The sequence below is a fragment of the Scyliorhinus torazame genome, chromosome 3 (genome assembly GCF_047496885.1).
Source record: "Scyliorhinus torazame isolate Kashiwa2021f chromosome 3, sScyTor2.1, whole genome shotgun sequence".
Lineage (NCBI taxonomy): Eukaryota > Metazoa > Chordata > Chondrichthyes > Carcharhiniformes > Scyliorhinidae > Scyliorhinus > Scyliorhinus torazame.
In genome coordinates, this window is record NC_092709.1 from 33222622 (window position 1) to 33240930 (window position 18309).

General features: G+C 49.7%; 1 protein-coding gene across 3 annotated transcripts in view; it reads left to right on the top strand.

Moving 5' to 3' along the window:
• Positions 1–18309, top strand: part of man2b2 (mannosidase, alpha, class 2B, member 2) — an 87075-nt gene that overhangs the window by 47681 nt on the left and 21085 nt on the right. For all 3 annotated transcript variants that reach the window (XM_072495551.1, XM_072495552.1, XM_072495553.1), the window contains exons 11-16: positions 197–486; positions 7193–7384; positions 10606–10864; positions 15740–15850; positions 16137–16326; positions 16985–17137. In XM_072495551.1, coding sequence (XP_072351652.1) covers positions 197–486; positions 7193–7384; positions 10606–10864; positions 15740–15850; positions 16137–16326; positions 16985–17137 — 1195 coding nt within the window. The remainder of the gene's footprint in view (positions 1–196; positions 487–7192; positions 7385–10605; positions 10865–15739; positions 15851–16136; positions 16327–16984; positions 17138–18309) is intronic.

Here is an 18309-nt window from a genome sequence, read left to right on the forward strand (position 1 = left end):
AGAGCACACATCCTGAATAGGAGAGAGAAATTACAGAAACTAAGCCCTGTTGGCAAATATACTTTTAACTTCTAGTTTAAAAAAAAAATCTTGTGGTAAATTAGTGAATGCTTTTCCAGCTCACCTTCTTTAAATTGAATGTTCCCATGTTCGTCGTGCATGGTGAAATAATGTTAATTTTCATTTTCTGTTGCAGATCCAGAAATCTGCTTCTAACAGCACTTTTGACCTATATGTCCTTGTAAGATTAAATGCGCTCAGCCACAGTAGGTACCTAGTAAAAAACAAAAAATCCACTTGCACCAAGGAACCCGATGATCGGTGTTCAGAAAATTCTGTCTCGTATAGAGGGAGAGTGATTACATTCGACAGGAAGCCGGTGAGCGAATCGAAAAACCGGGGGCACAGACTACTTCCATTGATGAATGACTGCTATTTATTGATGCTGAATGAGGACACTAACCTACTGTACAGCATCACCGACAGGTGAGAAGCATGGTAAATGGCTCCTGTGTAAACCAAGCTTAAGAACAAGGGCTCCTGGACTTGCTTCATTTAAATTCCACTAAGCTTTAGAATAGCAACATGGCGGTTTCCGGTGGAGGCTATGAGGGAGTAGGTCGCACATTTGGTGGCTCCCGCTCTGGCTAAACATTCGGACCTTTTCCCCAGACTTTTTTTCCTTTGTAAAGCGCTGGACTTAAAGAAACAGTGAATAAGTGTCTGGTGTATATATTGGTTTATGGAACTGAGAGCCCGAAGGGATCGAAAGGGAAGAAACAAAAAGACAGGCTCGAGCTGGGCGTTGGCTGCAGCAGCGGACAAGATGGCCAGTGTCCAGACCCCTGGGGCTTCGGCCCAACAATCAACGGAGGAGCTGATTCAGGTCATCCGGGAAGGCTTCGCCAGACAGAAACGGGAATGTCTGGACCCGATTAAGGAAACAGTGGAGAGAATGGAGCGGAGGCTAGATGCCCAGGACCAGACGATCCAGAAACTGGAGAAGGCGCTCGCTGAACAGGAGGAACACCAGATGGCGGTGGAGATGGAGGTGGGGATACTGAGGTACCGCCAAAAAAGGCTGCTGGAACAGGTAGAGGATTTGGAGAACAGGTCCCGTAGGCAGAACCTAAGGATTGTTGGCCTTCCGGAGGGGGCGAAGGGGGCTGATTTCGGGAGGGAGTTTGTGGCGAACATGTTCCAGAAGCTGTTGGGCGATGGGGCTTTCCCCCGACCGTTGGAGGTGGATCAGGCGTACAGAGTGCTAGCGAGGAAGCCGTGGCAGGGAGACCCCTCTCGGGCGATGGTGGTCAGGTTCCACAGGTACCTGGATAAGGAGCGCATTCTCCAGTGGGCCAAGCGCACGTGGAGCTGTAAGTGGGACAACAGCATTCTGCGGGTGTACCAAGATCTAAGCGTGGAGGTGGCCAGAGGAGGGCAGGCTTTAATTAAGTCAAGTCGATCCTGTTCAGGAAGCAGGACTTTGGGTTACGCATGAGGACCAACATCATTACATTGAGTCGCCCGAGGACGCTATGGAGTTCGCCAGGAGGAAAGGACTGGTGCCAACTTGAGAACATTCTGCTCTAAGTTTGAGAAACTGTTTTTCCTGTTCGTTTTAAATGCTGTTTGAACTGATTTATTCGTTTGTTCGTTTTCGTTCTTGGCTCTTCTCTTTGATAATTGTGTTTTGTTTAAGAAGGGGAAAGTAGTTAAAGAATTATTCGATTTCGGTGGGTTTTCTGTATTGTGAGGGGGATGGTGGTGGGGATTTTTGACTTTGTATTATTTTGAGTAGTATTACTTTGATCTGTATTATAGTGAGAGTTTGGCTTTGTTTTTCTTTATACTGACTTTGGTCGACGTCTGTTTCTTAAAGTGGGCGGCTGTCGGGGCTGGGTTGATGAGGGCGATGGTTTCGATGGGCGGGGGAAGGGCAGGTAGGCAACAATAGTGGGAGACATGCTGGTGTTGTTGCTAGGTGGGGGGGGGAGTTGTTTGGCTGACAAGGGAGGGATTTGATTTTAGAAGCGGAGAAGAGGTCGGGGATGGGCGCTGCCAGGAGGCGGGGCTACAAAGGCGCAGGGCAGGGGCTGGGGGCAGGCCCAGGAGAGGGGATGCTGACCGGCAAAGGGGGGGGGGGGGAGCGGGCGCGGTGCCCCCCAACTAGGCTGGTCATGTGGAACGTTAGAGGGCTAAATGGGCCGGTGAAGAGGGCAAAAGTGTTCGCGCATCTTGGGGCTCTAAAGGCGGACGTGATAATGTTGCAGGAGATGCACCTGAAGGCAGCGGACAAGATTAGGTTGAGGTAGAGCTGGGTTAGTCAGGTATTCCACTCAGGGCTAGATACTAAGACCTGGGGGGGTCGCGATTCTGGTGAACAGGCGGGTGCAGTTTGAGGTGGGGAGTATTGTTTCGGATGGGGGAGGTCGCTACGTTATGGTTAGCGGTAAGCTGGAAGGGAGGAAGGTGGTCAACATATATGCGCCAAACTGGGATGATGCGGATTTCATAAAGAGGGTGCTGGGGAAGATACCCGACCTGGATTCCCACAAGCTGGTTATGGGAAGGGACTTCAATACAGTTATGGATCCCGGCCTGGATCGGTCATGCTCAAGAACGGGCAGAGTGTCAGCAATGGGAAAAGAGCTGAGGGAGTTCATGGAGCAAATGGGGAGGGTCGACCTGTGGAGGTTTGGAAGGCCGACAGGGAAGGAGTTCTCCTTTTTCTCGCACGTCCATAGGGTCTACTCCCGGATCGATTTTTTTATACTGAGTAGGGATCTACTGACAGGGGTGGTGGATGCGCAGTATTCGGCAATCACCATTTCCGACCTTGCCCCGCATTGGGTCGAGCTATAGGTGAGTGAAGAGAGCTTCCAGCGCCCTCAGTGGAGGCTGGATGTGGGACTGCTGGCGGATGAAGGGGTGTGCGAGAGGATGAGGAAGTGTATACAAAACTACCTGCAGGTCAACGATACGGGGGAAGTCTCAGCAGCGGTGGTGTGGGAGGCGCTCAAGGCAGTGGTGAGAGGGGAGCTGATTTCGATCCGGGCTCACAGGGACAAGATGGACAGGGCAGAAACGGACCGACTGTTAGCGGAGATTCTGCAGATTGACAGGAGGTATGCGGGGACCCCGAGTGCAGAGCTCTTGAGGGAACGGAGGAGGCTGCAGGCGGAGTTTGGGGTGGTGTCCACGGGAAGGCGGTGGAGCAGCTCAGAAAGGCGAGGGGTGCGGTATACGAACATGGGGAGAAAGCCAGCAGGATGCTGGCTCAGCAGCTCAGAAAGAGGGAGGCGGCTAGGGCAATAGGTAAAGTGGTGGATGGAGGCGGTAACTTGGTAGGGGATGCGGCAGGTGCGAACAGAGCTTTCAAAGACTTTTATAGCAAACTCTATAGCTCGGAGCCCCCGCGGGGCCGGAGGGGATGAGACGCTTCCTAGACGGCCTGACATTCCCGAAAGTGGGCAGGGAGCTTGTAGAAGGGCTGGGCGCCCCGATCAGAGCTGAGGAGATATTTGAGGGCTTAACGGCCATGCAGTCAGGTAATGCCCCGGGGCGGGATGTGTACCTGGTAGAATTCTATAAAAAGTTCTCCGGGATATTGGGACCGCTGCTGGTCAAGGTTTTTAATGAGGCAAGGGACAGAGGGGTGTTGCCCCAGGCGATGTCGCAGGCTACCATCTCCTTGATTTTAAAATAGGACAAGAACCCGGAGTCGTGTGGGTCTTATAGGTCGATCTCCCTTCTTAACGTGGATGCCAAACTGCTGGCAAAACTTTTGGCCACTAAGATTGTGCGCCGAGTGTTATGAGGGAGGACCAAACAGGGTTCGTTAAAGGTAGGCAACTGGTGGCGAATATAAGAAGATTGCTCAATGTGATCATGATGCCCCCAGAGAGAAAGGAGGTGGAGGTAGTGGTGGCAATGAATGCAGAGAAGGCATTTGACTGGGTAGAGTGGGACTACTTATGGGAGGTGCTGAGACGGTTTGGATTTGGGGTGGGTTTTATCGACTGGGTCAGGCTGCTATATCAGGCCCAGGAGGCGAGTGTGAGGACAAACCGGACGACTTCCGACTATTTTAGACTGCACCGCGGGACGAGACAGGGGTGCCCCCTCGCCACACTGCTGTTTGCGCTAGCTATAGAGCCGCTGGCAATTGCTCTGAGGGCTTCAGAGGGTTGGAAGGGGCTGGTTCGGGGGGTGAGTGCGGTGCAGCATAGGGTTTCATTGTATGCAGATGACCTGCTTTTGTACTTTTCGGACCCGATGGCGGGGATGGACGGAGTCATGGCGACCCTGGGGGAAGTCGGCCGGTTTACTGGGTACAAATTGAATATGACAAAAAGTGAAATGTTTGTAGTTCAGGAGAGGGGCCAAGGGGACTGGCTGAGGGAGCTGCCGTTCCGGTTAGTTGAGGACAGTTTCAGGTACCTGGGAATACAAGTGGCGCGGGATTGGGGTCGACTGCACAAGCTGAACCTGTCCCGGCTGGTAGATCAAATGAGAGGGGCGTTTCGGAGGTGGGATGCACTCCCGCTGTCGTTAGCTGGGAGAGTACAGACAGTTAAAATGACAGTCCTCCCGAGGTTCTTATTCGTATTCCGGTGTCTCCCCATTTTCATTCCACGTTCCTTTTTTAAGAGGGTAAGCAAGATCATTTTGGGCTTTGTATGGGCGGGCAAGTCCCCACGAGTGAAGAGGGTGATGCTCGAGCGGAACCGGGGGGAAGGGGGACTTGCACTGCCGAATTTCAGCAACTATTATTGGGCGGCTAACATAACCATGATAAGGAAGTGGGTGGTGGGGGTGGGGTCGACTTGTGAGCGGGTGGAGGCAGCCTCATGTGGGGGTACCAGTCTGGGGGTGTTGGTGACAGCACCTCTGCAGTTCTCGCCGGCGCGCTTCTCCACCAGTCCTGTAGTGGTGGCGGCCCTTCGGATCTGGGGACAGTGGAGGAGGCACGTGGGAGCAACGGGAGCATCGGTCTGGTCCCCGATATGTGACAACCATTGGTTTGCCCCAGGGAGGTTGGACGGGGGGGGTTCGGGTATGGCGGAGGGCAGGGTTTGAGCGGATGGGAGATTTGTTCTTGGAAGGGAGCTGCCCTAGCTTTAGGGCGCTGGAGGCCAAGTTTGGGTTGTCGAGGGGGAATGAATTCCGGTATATTCAGGTGCGGGATTTTTTGCGCAGGTAGGTGCCATCTTTTCCACTAAGGAGGATCCAAGATAGGGTAGTGTCTAGAGGATGGGTGGGGGAGGGAAGTGTCTCGGATATTTACAAGGAGTTCATGGTGGCGGAGGAGATGCAGACCGAGGAGCTGAGGCATAAATGGGAGGAGGAGTTGGGAGGGGAGATTGAGGAAGGCCTGTGGGCGGACGTGCTGAGCAGGGTTAATGGGACTGCAACATGTGCCAGGCTCAGCCTGATTCAATTTAAGGTCGTCCACCGGGCCCACATGACAGTGTCCCGGATGAGCAGATTCTTCGGCGTAGAGGACAGGTGTGTAAAGTGTCTGAGAGGACCGGCAGACCATGTCCACATGTTTTGGGCGTGTCCAAAACTTAGGAGATATTGGCAGGGGTTTGAGAACGTCATGTCTAGAGTATTGAACATAAGGGTGGCAATGGGTCCAGAGGTGGTGATTTTTGGGGTTTCAGAGGCCCCGGAAGTCCAGGGGGAGAAAGAGGCCGACATTTTGGCCTTTGCTTCCCTGGTAGCCCGGAGATGGATACTTCTAGCTTGGAGGGACTCAAAGCCCCCGAAGTCGGAAGCCTGGCTGTCAGACATGGCGAGTTTCCTGGGCTTGGAGAAAATCAAGTTCGCCTTGAGAGGGTCGTTGTTAGGGTTCGCCTGGAGGTGGCAACCATTCATTGACTTCTTTGCGGAAAATTAATCGTCAGCAGGGGGTGGGGGGGAAGGGAGGGTTAGGGGAATGTAGTATAGGGGGGTCAATTAGGCAGATCTGGGTGGGACGGGTTACAGCAATTGCACTATGTATTTTGTTTATTGTACAGTCCTTTTGTTTTCTCGTTCTGTAATTCTACTGTTTACAATGCCAAAAAATACCTCATTAAAATTGTTTATATAAAGATTATGAACATGATTCAGAATATGATTTGGTAAGGGACCTTCTTTTTATAGGACTCACCTACATGAATATTAAAGATGGTTAATATGGGTTTCTTTTAGACATGCAAGCCTGGCTTGTGTAGTTGATTAAGGTGGAGCTGCTGTACAATAAATAGCCTGAATTCCATGTCGGGAATAATTTCTGTACACGATGTGAAACCTCTTTCCATTATGCAATTTTTGAAAACTATGCATAGCGCAACAATAATTGTGACTCATTATCCAGTTATGATTTTTTTTAAATTTTGTTCGTTTTTTAATGTCAACTCTCTCCGTGCTCTCCTTTTTTGTGGAGACGTGGACGCATAATGTGGCAGTGACCAGAATCTTACTCGGGTGACCTACTCTCCATAATTGCAGCGCCTTTTGCTGCTGGCTTGGCTGAGATTCAGCAAAGCCTGAAGGGAAAAGCAAGTGACTTTCTGGCATACATGGTTTAGTTACCAGCCCATCTAAAAATGCACAAATAGTCTGAGTCACAGTAAAATATTTTTACACGCTTTTCCTTTGCTGAGTTAATGTATATTCTGAAGAGAAACAAATAGCAATTTGTGGAAACCATGTTACTTGTTTTGGAAGAATTAACCTTGAAACCGCCGCCATGACCCCTTCTGATTATGCTGAAGCTGCTTTGTGTGTAGTTTGATCCTCACTGGAGAAATCCGCGTAACCACATTCAAATATAAATAAGAGACAAAGAGTCATCTTGACTCAAAACGTTAACTCTCCACAGATGCCGTTGGACCTGCTGAGATTGTCCAGCATTTTCTGATTTCATAAACACATTCAAATAGAATCCATTGAACCCCTACAATGCAGAAGGAGGCCGTTCGGCCCATCGAGTCTGCACGGGCCCCTGGAAAGAGCAAATGTGTCTTTAATTCATTGTGAGCATTGATTCTCGCCATCGATCTTATCACTTTGCGTCTTGCTCCTGTGAAATGGATGATTGATGGGGAACCTTGAGAAAAAAAACATGGGGAATTGGGAAATCTTTGTTGTACACGGTCACCCAGTTGTGATAATAATAGTTGCTCTCTGTTTCAAATGGCAGATCCTCCCAGAAGACTGTCAAGATAAAGCAGGAATTTTTGGAGTATCATTCTAATGGAGACGTTAGACAGGGCCCAATCTCCGATAATTACGTATTCACACCAAATGGCTCAGCGATGCTGGTGTCAAAGTCTGTTGGTTTGGAAGTATTAACAGGAAAACTAGTAACTGAAATCAGGCAATACTTCTACAGGTAATGTGCATCAAATGTAACATGTTAAGAACCTTTATACACTGACTCATGAAGGTTGGGATGACTAAGTGAAAACAAAAAGGAAAGATAGAACAAATTTGGCATTGTATATGAATAATATTTTTTTTAATGTTGTTTTCTGGGGGCTAAGTGCTGGTCAGGTTACCTAGCTTTGACAAAGTGTCATCTGGCCTCGAAACATTAGCTCTGTTCTCTCCCTACAAATGCTGCCAGACCTGCTGAGATTTTCCAGCATTTTCTCTTTGAATTCAGATTCCAGCATCCGCAGTCGTTTGCTTTTACCTAGTGAATGTTTCTGCTTTATTTCAGATAAAGTATTATAAAGAACCTGAAGGCCAAGTAGTAAAGTCTAGTTTATTCATGGTCAAAGGAAATAGCCGCTACAGTGGCAAATGCACACACTATGGGCTTGATTCTCCACCACCACGCCGAAATGGCCGCGCCGTCGTGAACGCCGTCGAGGTTCACGGAGGTGCGGAACGGCCCCGATCCCGACCGTTTCAGGCCCTGACAATGGGCCAGTATCGGGGCCGCGTCATCTACCCGCACCAGGCCTTGTCGCCCGCGTAAAAGCGGCGTCAAATAGATGACGCGGCCGGCGCCGCATAACGGACGTCATCTGCGCATGCGCGGGTTGGCCGGCGCCAACCCGCGCATGCGTGGTTGCCGTCCTGTCCAAATCCGCCCCGCAAGAAGATGGGGGACGGATCTTGCGGGGCCGCGGAAGGAAGGAGGTCCTCCTTCAGAGAGGACGGCCCGACGATCGGTGGGCACCGATCGCGGGCCACCCCACATTCAAGGTACCCCCCGGTGCAGGATCCCCCCTCGCCCCCCCACAGGCCAACCCCCCCCCCCCCCCAGCGTTCACGCACCGCCCACGACTGTAGCTACCAGGTGTGGACGGCGCCGGGGGGAACCCGCCATTTTGGCCTGGCCGCTCGGCCCATCCGGGCCTCAAAATCGCGGGGGTGCCGGAGAATCGCCATTTTGTGTATCTCCGGCGATTCTCCGGCCTGCGAAACTCGACCGGCCTGTTCCCGCCGCTTGGGAGAATCGCGGGAGGGTGTCGGACTGGCGTCCCCGGAAATTTCGGCGGCCCAGGCGATTCTCCCAACCGGCGTGGGAGTGGAGAATCTCGCCCTATAAGTCCCAGTTGAGACTATCAATATGGCGGTCCCTGTCTGGGCCGGCTTTTATACAGGTTAATTATGAGTCCCAGCTGGGCGGGCCTCCGCCCGCTAACAGGGAAGCTCGTATTCCACGGGTCCTACAGGGGGGATTGACTAGGGTATACCCATGGGCCTCGTGGACGGTTATTACAAGTACCATGAGAAGCTAGACTGGCCTTGGTTTGATGTCTCATCTTAATGAGAACATTTCCAGTAACACAGTATTCTCTTGGATACTCCATTGAAGTGTTGGCTTGAATTTTGTATCCCAGTCCTGTGGTGAGGCTTGAACTCACAATACTCAGATTCCAAAGCGAAGGCGCTCCAACTTTAATTGGTTCATGATGTGGGTGTCGCTGGCAAGACCAGCATTTAGTGCCCATCCCAAATTACCCTTGAAAAGGTGGCGGGGGACAGCCTCCTTGAAGTGATGTTGCTTCTGTGTGGTGTCAGTGCAGCCTCAGCGCTGATGGGGAGCAAGTTCCACGTTTTTGCCACAGCATCACTGAAGGAACGTCGATATATTTCCAAGTTAGGATGGTGAGTGGATTTGAGGAGAACGTGCAGGTAGTGGTGTTCCCGCGTGTCTGCTGCCCTTTCCTAGGCAGTAGAGGCAGCTGGTTTGTTGAGGGAGCCTTGGCGAGTTCCTACACTGCATCTTATAGATGGGATACACTGCTACCATTGTGCAAGAATGGTGGAGGAAGTAAGTCTCCATGCTGGTGGCTGAGGTGCCAATGAAGTGGGCTGTTTTGTTCTAGATGGTGTTGAGCTTGTTGAGTGTCGTTGGAGCTGCACTCATCCAGGCAAGTGGAGAATATTTCCTTGGGGAGGCAGAATGTAAAATTGAATCTCTCACCTGAGTTTTGTGGTCCCCTCCTGCCGTTACTGGGATGCAGAATTCTGCACTTAGTTAGCCGGCTTCTAGTGCAGCGCCCTATAGGAAATTTGGCATCTCTGACCAGGGAAAGCAACTTTGAAGCTATTTAACCAATCACATTGAAATATCCTCACTGAGAGCATCAGTGCAAGATCCCTCTATAAATTCATGCTGATGTGAAACTGATTCCTGGCCCTCCCGCCATATTCTCCCACTGTATCGGTCAACCCGCTGGCGGGAGCTTGTGAGAATTCCGCCATTATATATATATTTTTTTTTTTAAATGCTGCAACATTAATTTTCTTCTCAGGGAATGAAAATCTTCATTTGTAAAATGTATTTTTCAGACCAGGGAGGTGACTCAATAAAGATCATTTATCACGCTGTTTTAAAAACTTACTTGTTCCTAAATGTACCAGCCCAAACCTTTCCAGCCATTTTTGTTGCAGAATAAATAGTTCAGGCCATTACAATGATTTCTATGTTGATTCCATTGTCAAGGCCCGCAACAGGGTACACTGTGGAAGAGCAGAGTATCTCTGACAGCAACCTCTGGATTTCCATATTTTGCATGGGCGACGGCCGAATAATTTGCTGTCAGCTTTCCACCGTATTAACAGCGAGTGCCAACAGACTCACTGGGTGGTATTCCCCCCAGTCCCATGGCATATTTTCCACCAATGAAGCCAGCGGAGTGATCTTCAGGTCCCGCACTCTCCAGTGCCGGGGAACAGCCGAGGCGAGGTCACCAGCGGTGGGACCGGAAGATCTTGCTGGCGGGCAGGGCCGGAAATTTTCAGCCACTGTCATTATATCAGTAAAATCTAAGCCAAACGTAATTCACCTTCCATGATTTTGTGGTGTTTGGCCTGTTTAGAATTCCATGGACATAGACATAGCATTTACAATTCCATCCCTGACACTAACTTCAAAACAAATCTCTGCCATTTAGCCCTCAGAAAAAAAAATAATTGTAGTGTGAGGTGCATCTTGTTTAATTGGAAATAGGCTTTCCTGCATTTGGAAATTTGAACTTTCCAGTGACAGTCATTTTGTTTACAGTCAAATAAAAATGTGCTCAGAGTTGAATGAAGCTCAAGCTGTTGCATGTACTATTAAACATCTGTGATTTTTAAATCTATTTTACACAGCAATATTTCTGCTGGTGCAAATGATTACCAGTATACGATATTCACAAGAATCTATCGTGTACCTAGTGGGTATGATGGGTCAATGCTATGCAATAGAATTGAGCAGGAGTATACTGTTGGACCGCTGGACTTGAACAGGGAAGCGATCTTAAGGATGACTACAGATCTGAAAACTGACAGAACCATTTACACAGACAATAATGGTTACCAGATGATGAAGAGACTGTACAAGTTGCATACCAACAATACTCTGGCTCGAGTAGGTTGACCTTTTCTGTTGCACTTATACTCAGGATTGAGGGGGGGGGGGGGGGGGCAGGGTGGGATGGGGCAGACGAGTCTGAATTGCAATTTCTAGAAAATTAGAGCAGAAACCCTTTTTGACATTTGTGAAAGTATGGAAGATTAAATAATAGCTTCATTCCTTGTAGGTTTTGTTGCCTTTTTCCCCCTTTATGGTCCTCCCTCTCTCCAAATGTTACTATTTGGATGATTATGTTCATAATTCGGCACTGCTGCTCCATGTGACAAATGCTTTTCTCCTTGCACAAGTGCCATCTTGGTGTTGATGGCATTATATTTGATTGCATGTTGTGCTGCAGACTGTTGCACTTCTTGAGGTTGTTGAGAATCTATCATTTTTTGCCCGGAAACCATTAACATCTATTCATGAATTCAGTTCATGATCTAACTTTAATGAGGCAGTGGGGGCAGTATTCCAGCAATTCTCAAACAACAATGCTGTGATTCTGTCCCTGAAATCTCCACTTCTCCCTGTGTGTGGCTTTCTTTTGTAAAAGGTTGCAAAAGCAACATCTAAGGGAACAATTTGCTTGTATTTATTTTGAGACTGTATAGCGATGGCATATAGCTGCTAATCTCCGGCGCGATTTAGCGTGCAAAATGCAGATCCTGTTTTGGCGCGTATAGTGCTATCAAACGGGACTTTTTTTTCTGGCATCGGTTGGGAACGCCCTGACGAGGCCGCACTTACCTCATTTCCTGCACTGATGGGCTAAGCTCGTCAGTGATGACAGTGACCCACGAATCGGGGTGCCATATTTAAATGTTGCCCCGATCTTCCGATTCCCCCCTCTGCTCCCCCCCCCCATTTCCACAACCTACCTCTTCGGGGGCCCTCAAGTGTGCATTCACCTCTTCTCTTAAGGGCAAAGCACCCCTGGGCCCAATCCCTTGCACTGTTAACCTGGCACCTGCTGGCATTGCCACCAGGGCACCCTGGCAGTGCCAGGGTGGCAGGGCCAAGTTGTCAGGCTGGCAGTGCCAAGGTGGCTGGGTGGCAGCGGGAGTGCAGGGTGGCACCAGCCTGACCAGAGCCTGACCACCCGGGGGCCTCCAATAGCGTGGGAGACACCCCACCCCCCCAGGTTCCATTACATCTGGTCCAGGTTTGTGTGGATCAGCGCTAAATGGCACCATGACGAGGTCTTCCAGGTCCAGGTATTCATTCCTGGGCTTGTCGTGGCACCGAGTCGGGTACAATGAGGCCATTCGATCGCGTCCCTTATTTAACATGTTGGTTAAAAAGAAATCTCCACTGTTGCATTTCTTGAGGGTAATGAGAGTCTATCTTTCTTTTGCCTGGAAACCATTAACACCTATTCACGAATTCAGTTCATCTGCAGTATTTTGCTTATTTTTGTTTTGGTACTTTTCTTTTCTTACCCTTCTCTCAGGCGATTGAGGAGGTGAAGGGGATGTGAGGAATGGGCTGGTGGGGACGAAGAAGTGTTCAATCAAATGTTTCACAGGGCAGACTCGATGGGCCAGATGAACATTTCCTGTCTTCCAACTTCACATAATCATCAATTGGTTGCAGAAATGTATTGATTCTAAATGAGATATTGGAACAATAAAAAATGAAAGCTTGAAAGACTATGGGTGGGATTCTCCTGTCGCCGACGTCGAAAATTGAGTTCGGCGATCGGCCGGAGAATACCCGATTCCGACCAAATCGGGGGCGGCGCCGCTTTCGCGATGCTCCGCCCCCTCCAAAGCGACGTACTCTGCGGGTACGCCGTGCCACGTATCAACGGCCTCAAGACGTTACCTGAAGCCCGCCACCTGATGCTCCGCCCCCGACCGGCCGAGTTCCCGACGGCGTGGGACACGTAGGGTCTCACCCGTCGGGAACTCAGCATGGCGGCTGCGGACTCAATCGAGTGCCGCCACAGTCGAGGGCGGGCTGATCCGCGGGCAGGGAGGGACATTATTCAGGGCTGGGGACACTGTGTGGGGGGGGGGGGTCTAGGGCGTGCGAACCGGCCGAAGTGGGGGACTATTTTGCGGGCCGGGTCCGCGAGTGGCTACCGCCATGTAGCACGACGCGGCCGCTGCAGGCCGCCACCGAGCACATCCGTGGCCACGCACCCAGCCATTCTCCGGGCGTATTGGCAGCTACAGCCGGGTGCTCTCCTGCTAGCCCCCAGCAAGAGAGGGAATCGGTGGCCGATTTGCGCCATTTTCTCTGGCGCAAAATGCCACCGTTCTCACGCCGACGTGGGGACCCTGCCCCAGAATCGGAGAATCCAGCCCCCAGTATCTCAAAAAGTGAGAAAAGTTGAAATGGACACACATCTGAACTGATGAGTTTTGAGCTGGTAGTAACCAGAGCTTATACCTCGATCTTGGATGCTGACAATTTCCAACCACTGCAAGTATTTCCAGCAATTATTTTTTCTTTAACCAAAGGAGAAATAAATATTTAGCAGTGTTTAACACCCCATTCTTCAGCTTTGCTGTGCTACCGATACGCATTCTGTGTTGCCATAGCGCTGATGCATATGGCCAAAGGAAAACATTGCTTAAGACTTAGACCATAAGAAATAGGAGTAGAATTAGGCCATTCAGCCCATCGAGTCTGCTCCGCCATCCAACATGGCTGATGTTTCTCATCTCCATTCTGCTGCCTTCTCCCCATAACCCCTGATCCCCTTATTAATCAAGAACCTATCTATCTCTGTCTTAAAGATACTGAGTGACTTGGCCTCCACAGCCTTCTGCGGCAATGAGTTCCACAGATTCACCACCCTCTGGCTGAAAAAATTCCGCCTTATCTCAGTTTTAAAGGATCGTCCCTTCAGTCTGAGGCTGTGTTTCAACAAGACCCCCCGCCCATCCTTCTAAACTCCATAGACCCAGAGTCCTCAACAATTCCTCAGATGACAAGCCCTTCAATCCGGGATCATTCTTGTGAACCTCCTCTGGACCCTTTCCAAGGCTAGTACATCCTTCCTTAGATACTGGGCCCATAACTGCTGACAGTATTCCAAATGGGGTCTGACACATATACAGCCTCAGCAGTACTTCCCTGCTCTTGTTGCACCCCATTTACACTGGGTGTTGCCATTCGGCGATCTAATATGCACTTGGGATTATTATTCAAAATTGCATTGCATATTGTTGATTTTAACATGCTGTTCTTTGCATGCAAGTAGAATATAATTTAGACTGCAGTGGTTCAAGAAGGCAGCTCACCACCACTCTCCAAGGCAATTAGGCATGGTCAATCACTGCTGGCTGAGCCCACATCCCTCGAATGAATAAAAATATAGTACGAAGTCTTACAACACCAGGTTAAAGTCCAACAGGTTTGTTTCGATGTCACTAGCTTTCGGAGCGCTGCTCCTTCCTCAGGTGAATGAAGAGGTGTGTTCCAGAAACAAATATATAGACAAATTCAAAGCTGCCAGACAATGCTTGGAATGCGAGCATTAGCAGGTGATTAAATCTTTACAGATCCAGAGATGGGGTAACCTCAGGTTAAAGAGGTGAGAATTGTGTCAAGCCAGGACAGTTGGTAGGATTTCGCAGGCCAGATGGTGGGGGATGAATGTAATGCGACATGAATCCCAGGTCCCGGTTGAGGCCGCACTCATGTGTGCGGAACTTGGCTATAAGTTCCTGCTCGGCGATTCTGCGTTGTCGCGCGTCCTGAAGGCCGCCTTGGAGAACGCTTACCCGGAGATCAGAGGCTGAATGCCCTTGATTGCTGAAGTGTTCCCCGACTGGAAGGGAACATTCCTGCCTGGTGATTGTCGCGCGATGTCCGTTCATTCGTTGTCGCAGCGTCTGCATGGTCTCACCAATGTACCACACTTCGGGACATCCTTTCCTGCAGCGTATGAGGTAGACAACGCTGGCCGAGTCGCACGAGTATGTACCGCGTACCTGGTGGATGGTGTTCTCACGTGTAATGGTGGTATCCATGTCGCTGATCTGGCACGTCTTGCAGAGATTGCCATGGCAGGGTTGTGGTGTCATGGTCACTGTTCTGAAGGCTGGGTAGTTTGCTGCAAACAATGGTTTGTTTGAGGTTGCGCGGTTGTTTGAAGGCATGAGACGTCCATTGTGACGAGGAATGTTCCTGGTTCAACTGGTCCATGGTTGCTGAATTTCTGTAGCGAGTCCAACGTGTCGCGACAGAAGCTGGGCGTACCTTGTACGATGGGTTTCAAGATGCCCTCGATGTAGCCACAGAGGTTCTCACACGGGGTCCCATTGCCTGAAACGATAGGGCGGCCTGGTGTGTTGGCCTTATGTATTTTCGGGAGGCAGTAGAGATCTCCAATGCGGGGAGTACGTGGGATGAGAGCACGTAGGGTGCTCTGAAGATCTGGATCCAAGGTCTTGATCAGTCTGTTAAGTTGGCGGATGTGTTCCTTGGTCGGATCTGCGGGTAACTGTCTGTAGTGTTCTTGGTTGTTCAGTTGTCGGTATACTTCTTTGCAGTCGTCCGTTCTGTTCAGTATGAATGCTCGCATTCCAAGCATTGTCTGGAAGCTTTGAATTTGCCTATATATTTGTTTCTGAGGAAGGAGCAGTGCTCCGAAAGCTAGTGACATCGAAACAAACCTGTTGGACTTTAACCTGGTGTTGTAAGACTTTGTGCTGTGCTCACCCCAGTCCAACGCCAGCATCTCAACATCATAAAAAAAATAGGGAATGGCATTTTGAAAAGCCAAGTCGTTCAGAGGTGAAAAAACTGTAAAAGACATTCCTTCTATGGTGAACTGTGGCTCTCCTTGATATTTGTTCATACGAGCACCAGCTGCTTTCACTGTCGGAAGGGAAATATTATCAACAGGTTTTTTCTTTCCCTCATGCTGAACAGAACTACTACCCCCTTGTACAGACCGCTTACGTTGAGGAAGGTGGCACAAGACTTGTCATATTATCGGAGCGAGCACATGGCATCTCCAGCCAAGCTGATGGGCAGTTGGAGGTGAGAGGCTTCTGCAGTATGAAGCAGTTTCTTGTTGCTGTTATCTGTTTTTATGAATGGCACCATTCCGTATTGTATAATTGGAATACCCGCTACACGATACTTCTTATTTACATGGCTATCTTCCGCAGACCTTATTCCTCTTCATAATAAAACAAGACTATGCGTTTCATTAAAATGGTTGCCATTAGAAATTTCAGTCGTTATTTGAGGATACCTTATCCCTATCTCCACCTCAATTGTGTAATCCCAATGATCTGCCTCTCCCACAATGATAACGTTGCAGATGATGCTTCATCGAAGATTATGGAACAACAAAGAGTGGAATCTGGGCTACAATCTTACACTGAATGACACCTCTGTGGTACGACCACTCTTCTGGCTGATGTTGGGGTCAAAGTCAACAACTTCATCGTTGCATCAGAGTGGGATGGCACTCGAGTTCAGGCCCGTTGTCATGTATGGCCCCGTCTCAGGTACATGCTTCTGAGCTTATAGATTGGGTCAGGACCTTTGTCATCAACCGGTATGGCTGACCAGTTGTTGTATTAATGTAACATTCCATTTCCCTCAGCAGCAGGGCAACATCACATAGAGAAACCTGCGAACCTGCAGGAGAAAGGTGGGGATGGGGGAGACAATTCACGAACTCCATGTTCCAGCAACAGCCACGGTCTCCTCTGTGGTGCTGCCGAGTGCAACGGCTGCAGGCCTCTAATTGGTTGGCAGTTTTAGGTGGCCGGCATCTCTCGGCGGACGAGACGTTGTATCCCAGGATCCTCAGTCGGGAGAAAGGCCCACCTCTGTTGTACCCTTAAGAACCTGATGGGCCTTCCTCCTAAGAGTCAGCGCGGGTGACTCACCAGTTTTTCAAGCAGCTTGCAAGACACCCGCCGAAAACAGAAGATTCTGCCGCTGTTTGTGTTATCCAGCATTCAATCATACAACCTGTTGTTTTTCAAGGAGAACAAGATGAGGTTTCTCCTGGTGCACTTGCCAGCCTATGTTTGCTTTTTTTTAATCCATTAAAATCTGGAACTGGTCAATGCACAAGCAAAGAAAAAATCCTGTTTTAAATTTTTTTTCTGTAATTTTATATTGATAACAATGTTTGTTGCGGTGTATCTTCCACAGGAAAGGAGACATATGTCCCATCACACAATCCACAGAGCAACAGTTCAGCAGGTTCTATCTTTCTCCCGCCTAATCTCCATCTCCTAACACTTTGCCTGCCTGGCTGGCGATATAATTCCAACCACTCTGAACATGTGCAAAACATAGTCCGAGGTAAGCCTTTATAAATTTGTACTGTATTGATGGCTCCCTGCTCAGATATGTTTGCAAGGACAATGGAGGACCTGAATTCTCAGGCCACTTAATTGTTTTATGGAAATATTTTGTTCTAAGGATCTTCTCCTTCTGTTTGCTCAGCACAGTGATTTTTGCAAAGTGTCAGGTTTAAATCTGATTTCTGCACAGGCAGCTGGAGGAAGAATTAATGGGTTTGCTGCTGGCTACTCAAGCTGTTGCATTGCACGTGTTTTTTACTTTAGCCATTGCGAAAATAGTTGCAGTGGTTAGATGGTGTCATATTAGCAACCTGGAGTTGCAACATACAGAACACTGTTGGTTGAAAACCTTAATCTTGACAATCAAGTCAAAAGAAAGACTAAGCTGGGACCTGGTTGTTCTCATCAGGCAAGCATAACCCTGGGCTGCCATTGAATACTTTCTTGATGATTGGGCACAAAACACTCTTGTCCCACGAGATGGTCATTTGCCAGTTCTCTTGCCGAGCATATGAAACATAACATGGAATAACTAATGAAATAAATCAAACCAGTTATCTGCTATTGGTTAGGGGAGAGGGCAGCATGGTTAGGGGAGAGGGCAGGCATGGTTAGGGGAGAGGGTGGGCATGGTTAGGGGAAAGGGCGGCATGGTTGGGGAGAGGGCGGCATGGCTAGGAGAGAGGGCAGTATAGTTAGGAGAGAGGGTGGCATGGCTAGAAGAGAGGGTGGGCATGGTTAGAGGAGAGGGTGGCATGGTTAGGGGAGAGGGCGAGCATTGTTAGGGGAGAGGGCTGGCATGGTTAGGGGAGAGAGCAGACATAGTTAGGGGAGAGGGCGGCTGGTTAGGGGAGAGGGCAGCATGGTTAGGAGAGAGGGTGGGCATGGTTAAAGGGGAGGGCGGCATGGTTAGGAGAGAGGGAAGCCATGGTAAGGGGAGAGGGCGGCATGGTTAGGAGAGAGGGTAGGCATGGTCAGGGGAGAGGGAAGCCATGGTAAGGGGAGAGGGAGGGCATGGTTAGGGTAGAGGGCGGGCATGGGTAGGGGAGAGGGCAGGCATAGTTAGGGGAGAGGGCGGCATGGTTAGGAGAGAGGGTGGGCATGGTTAGAGGGGAGGGCGGCATGGTTAGGGGAGAGGGAAGCCATGGTCAGGGGAGAGGGAAGCCATGG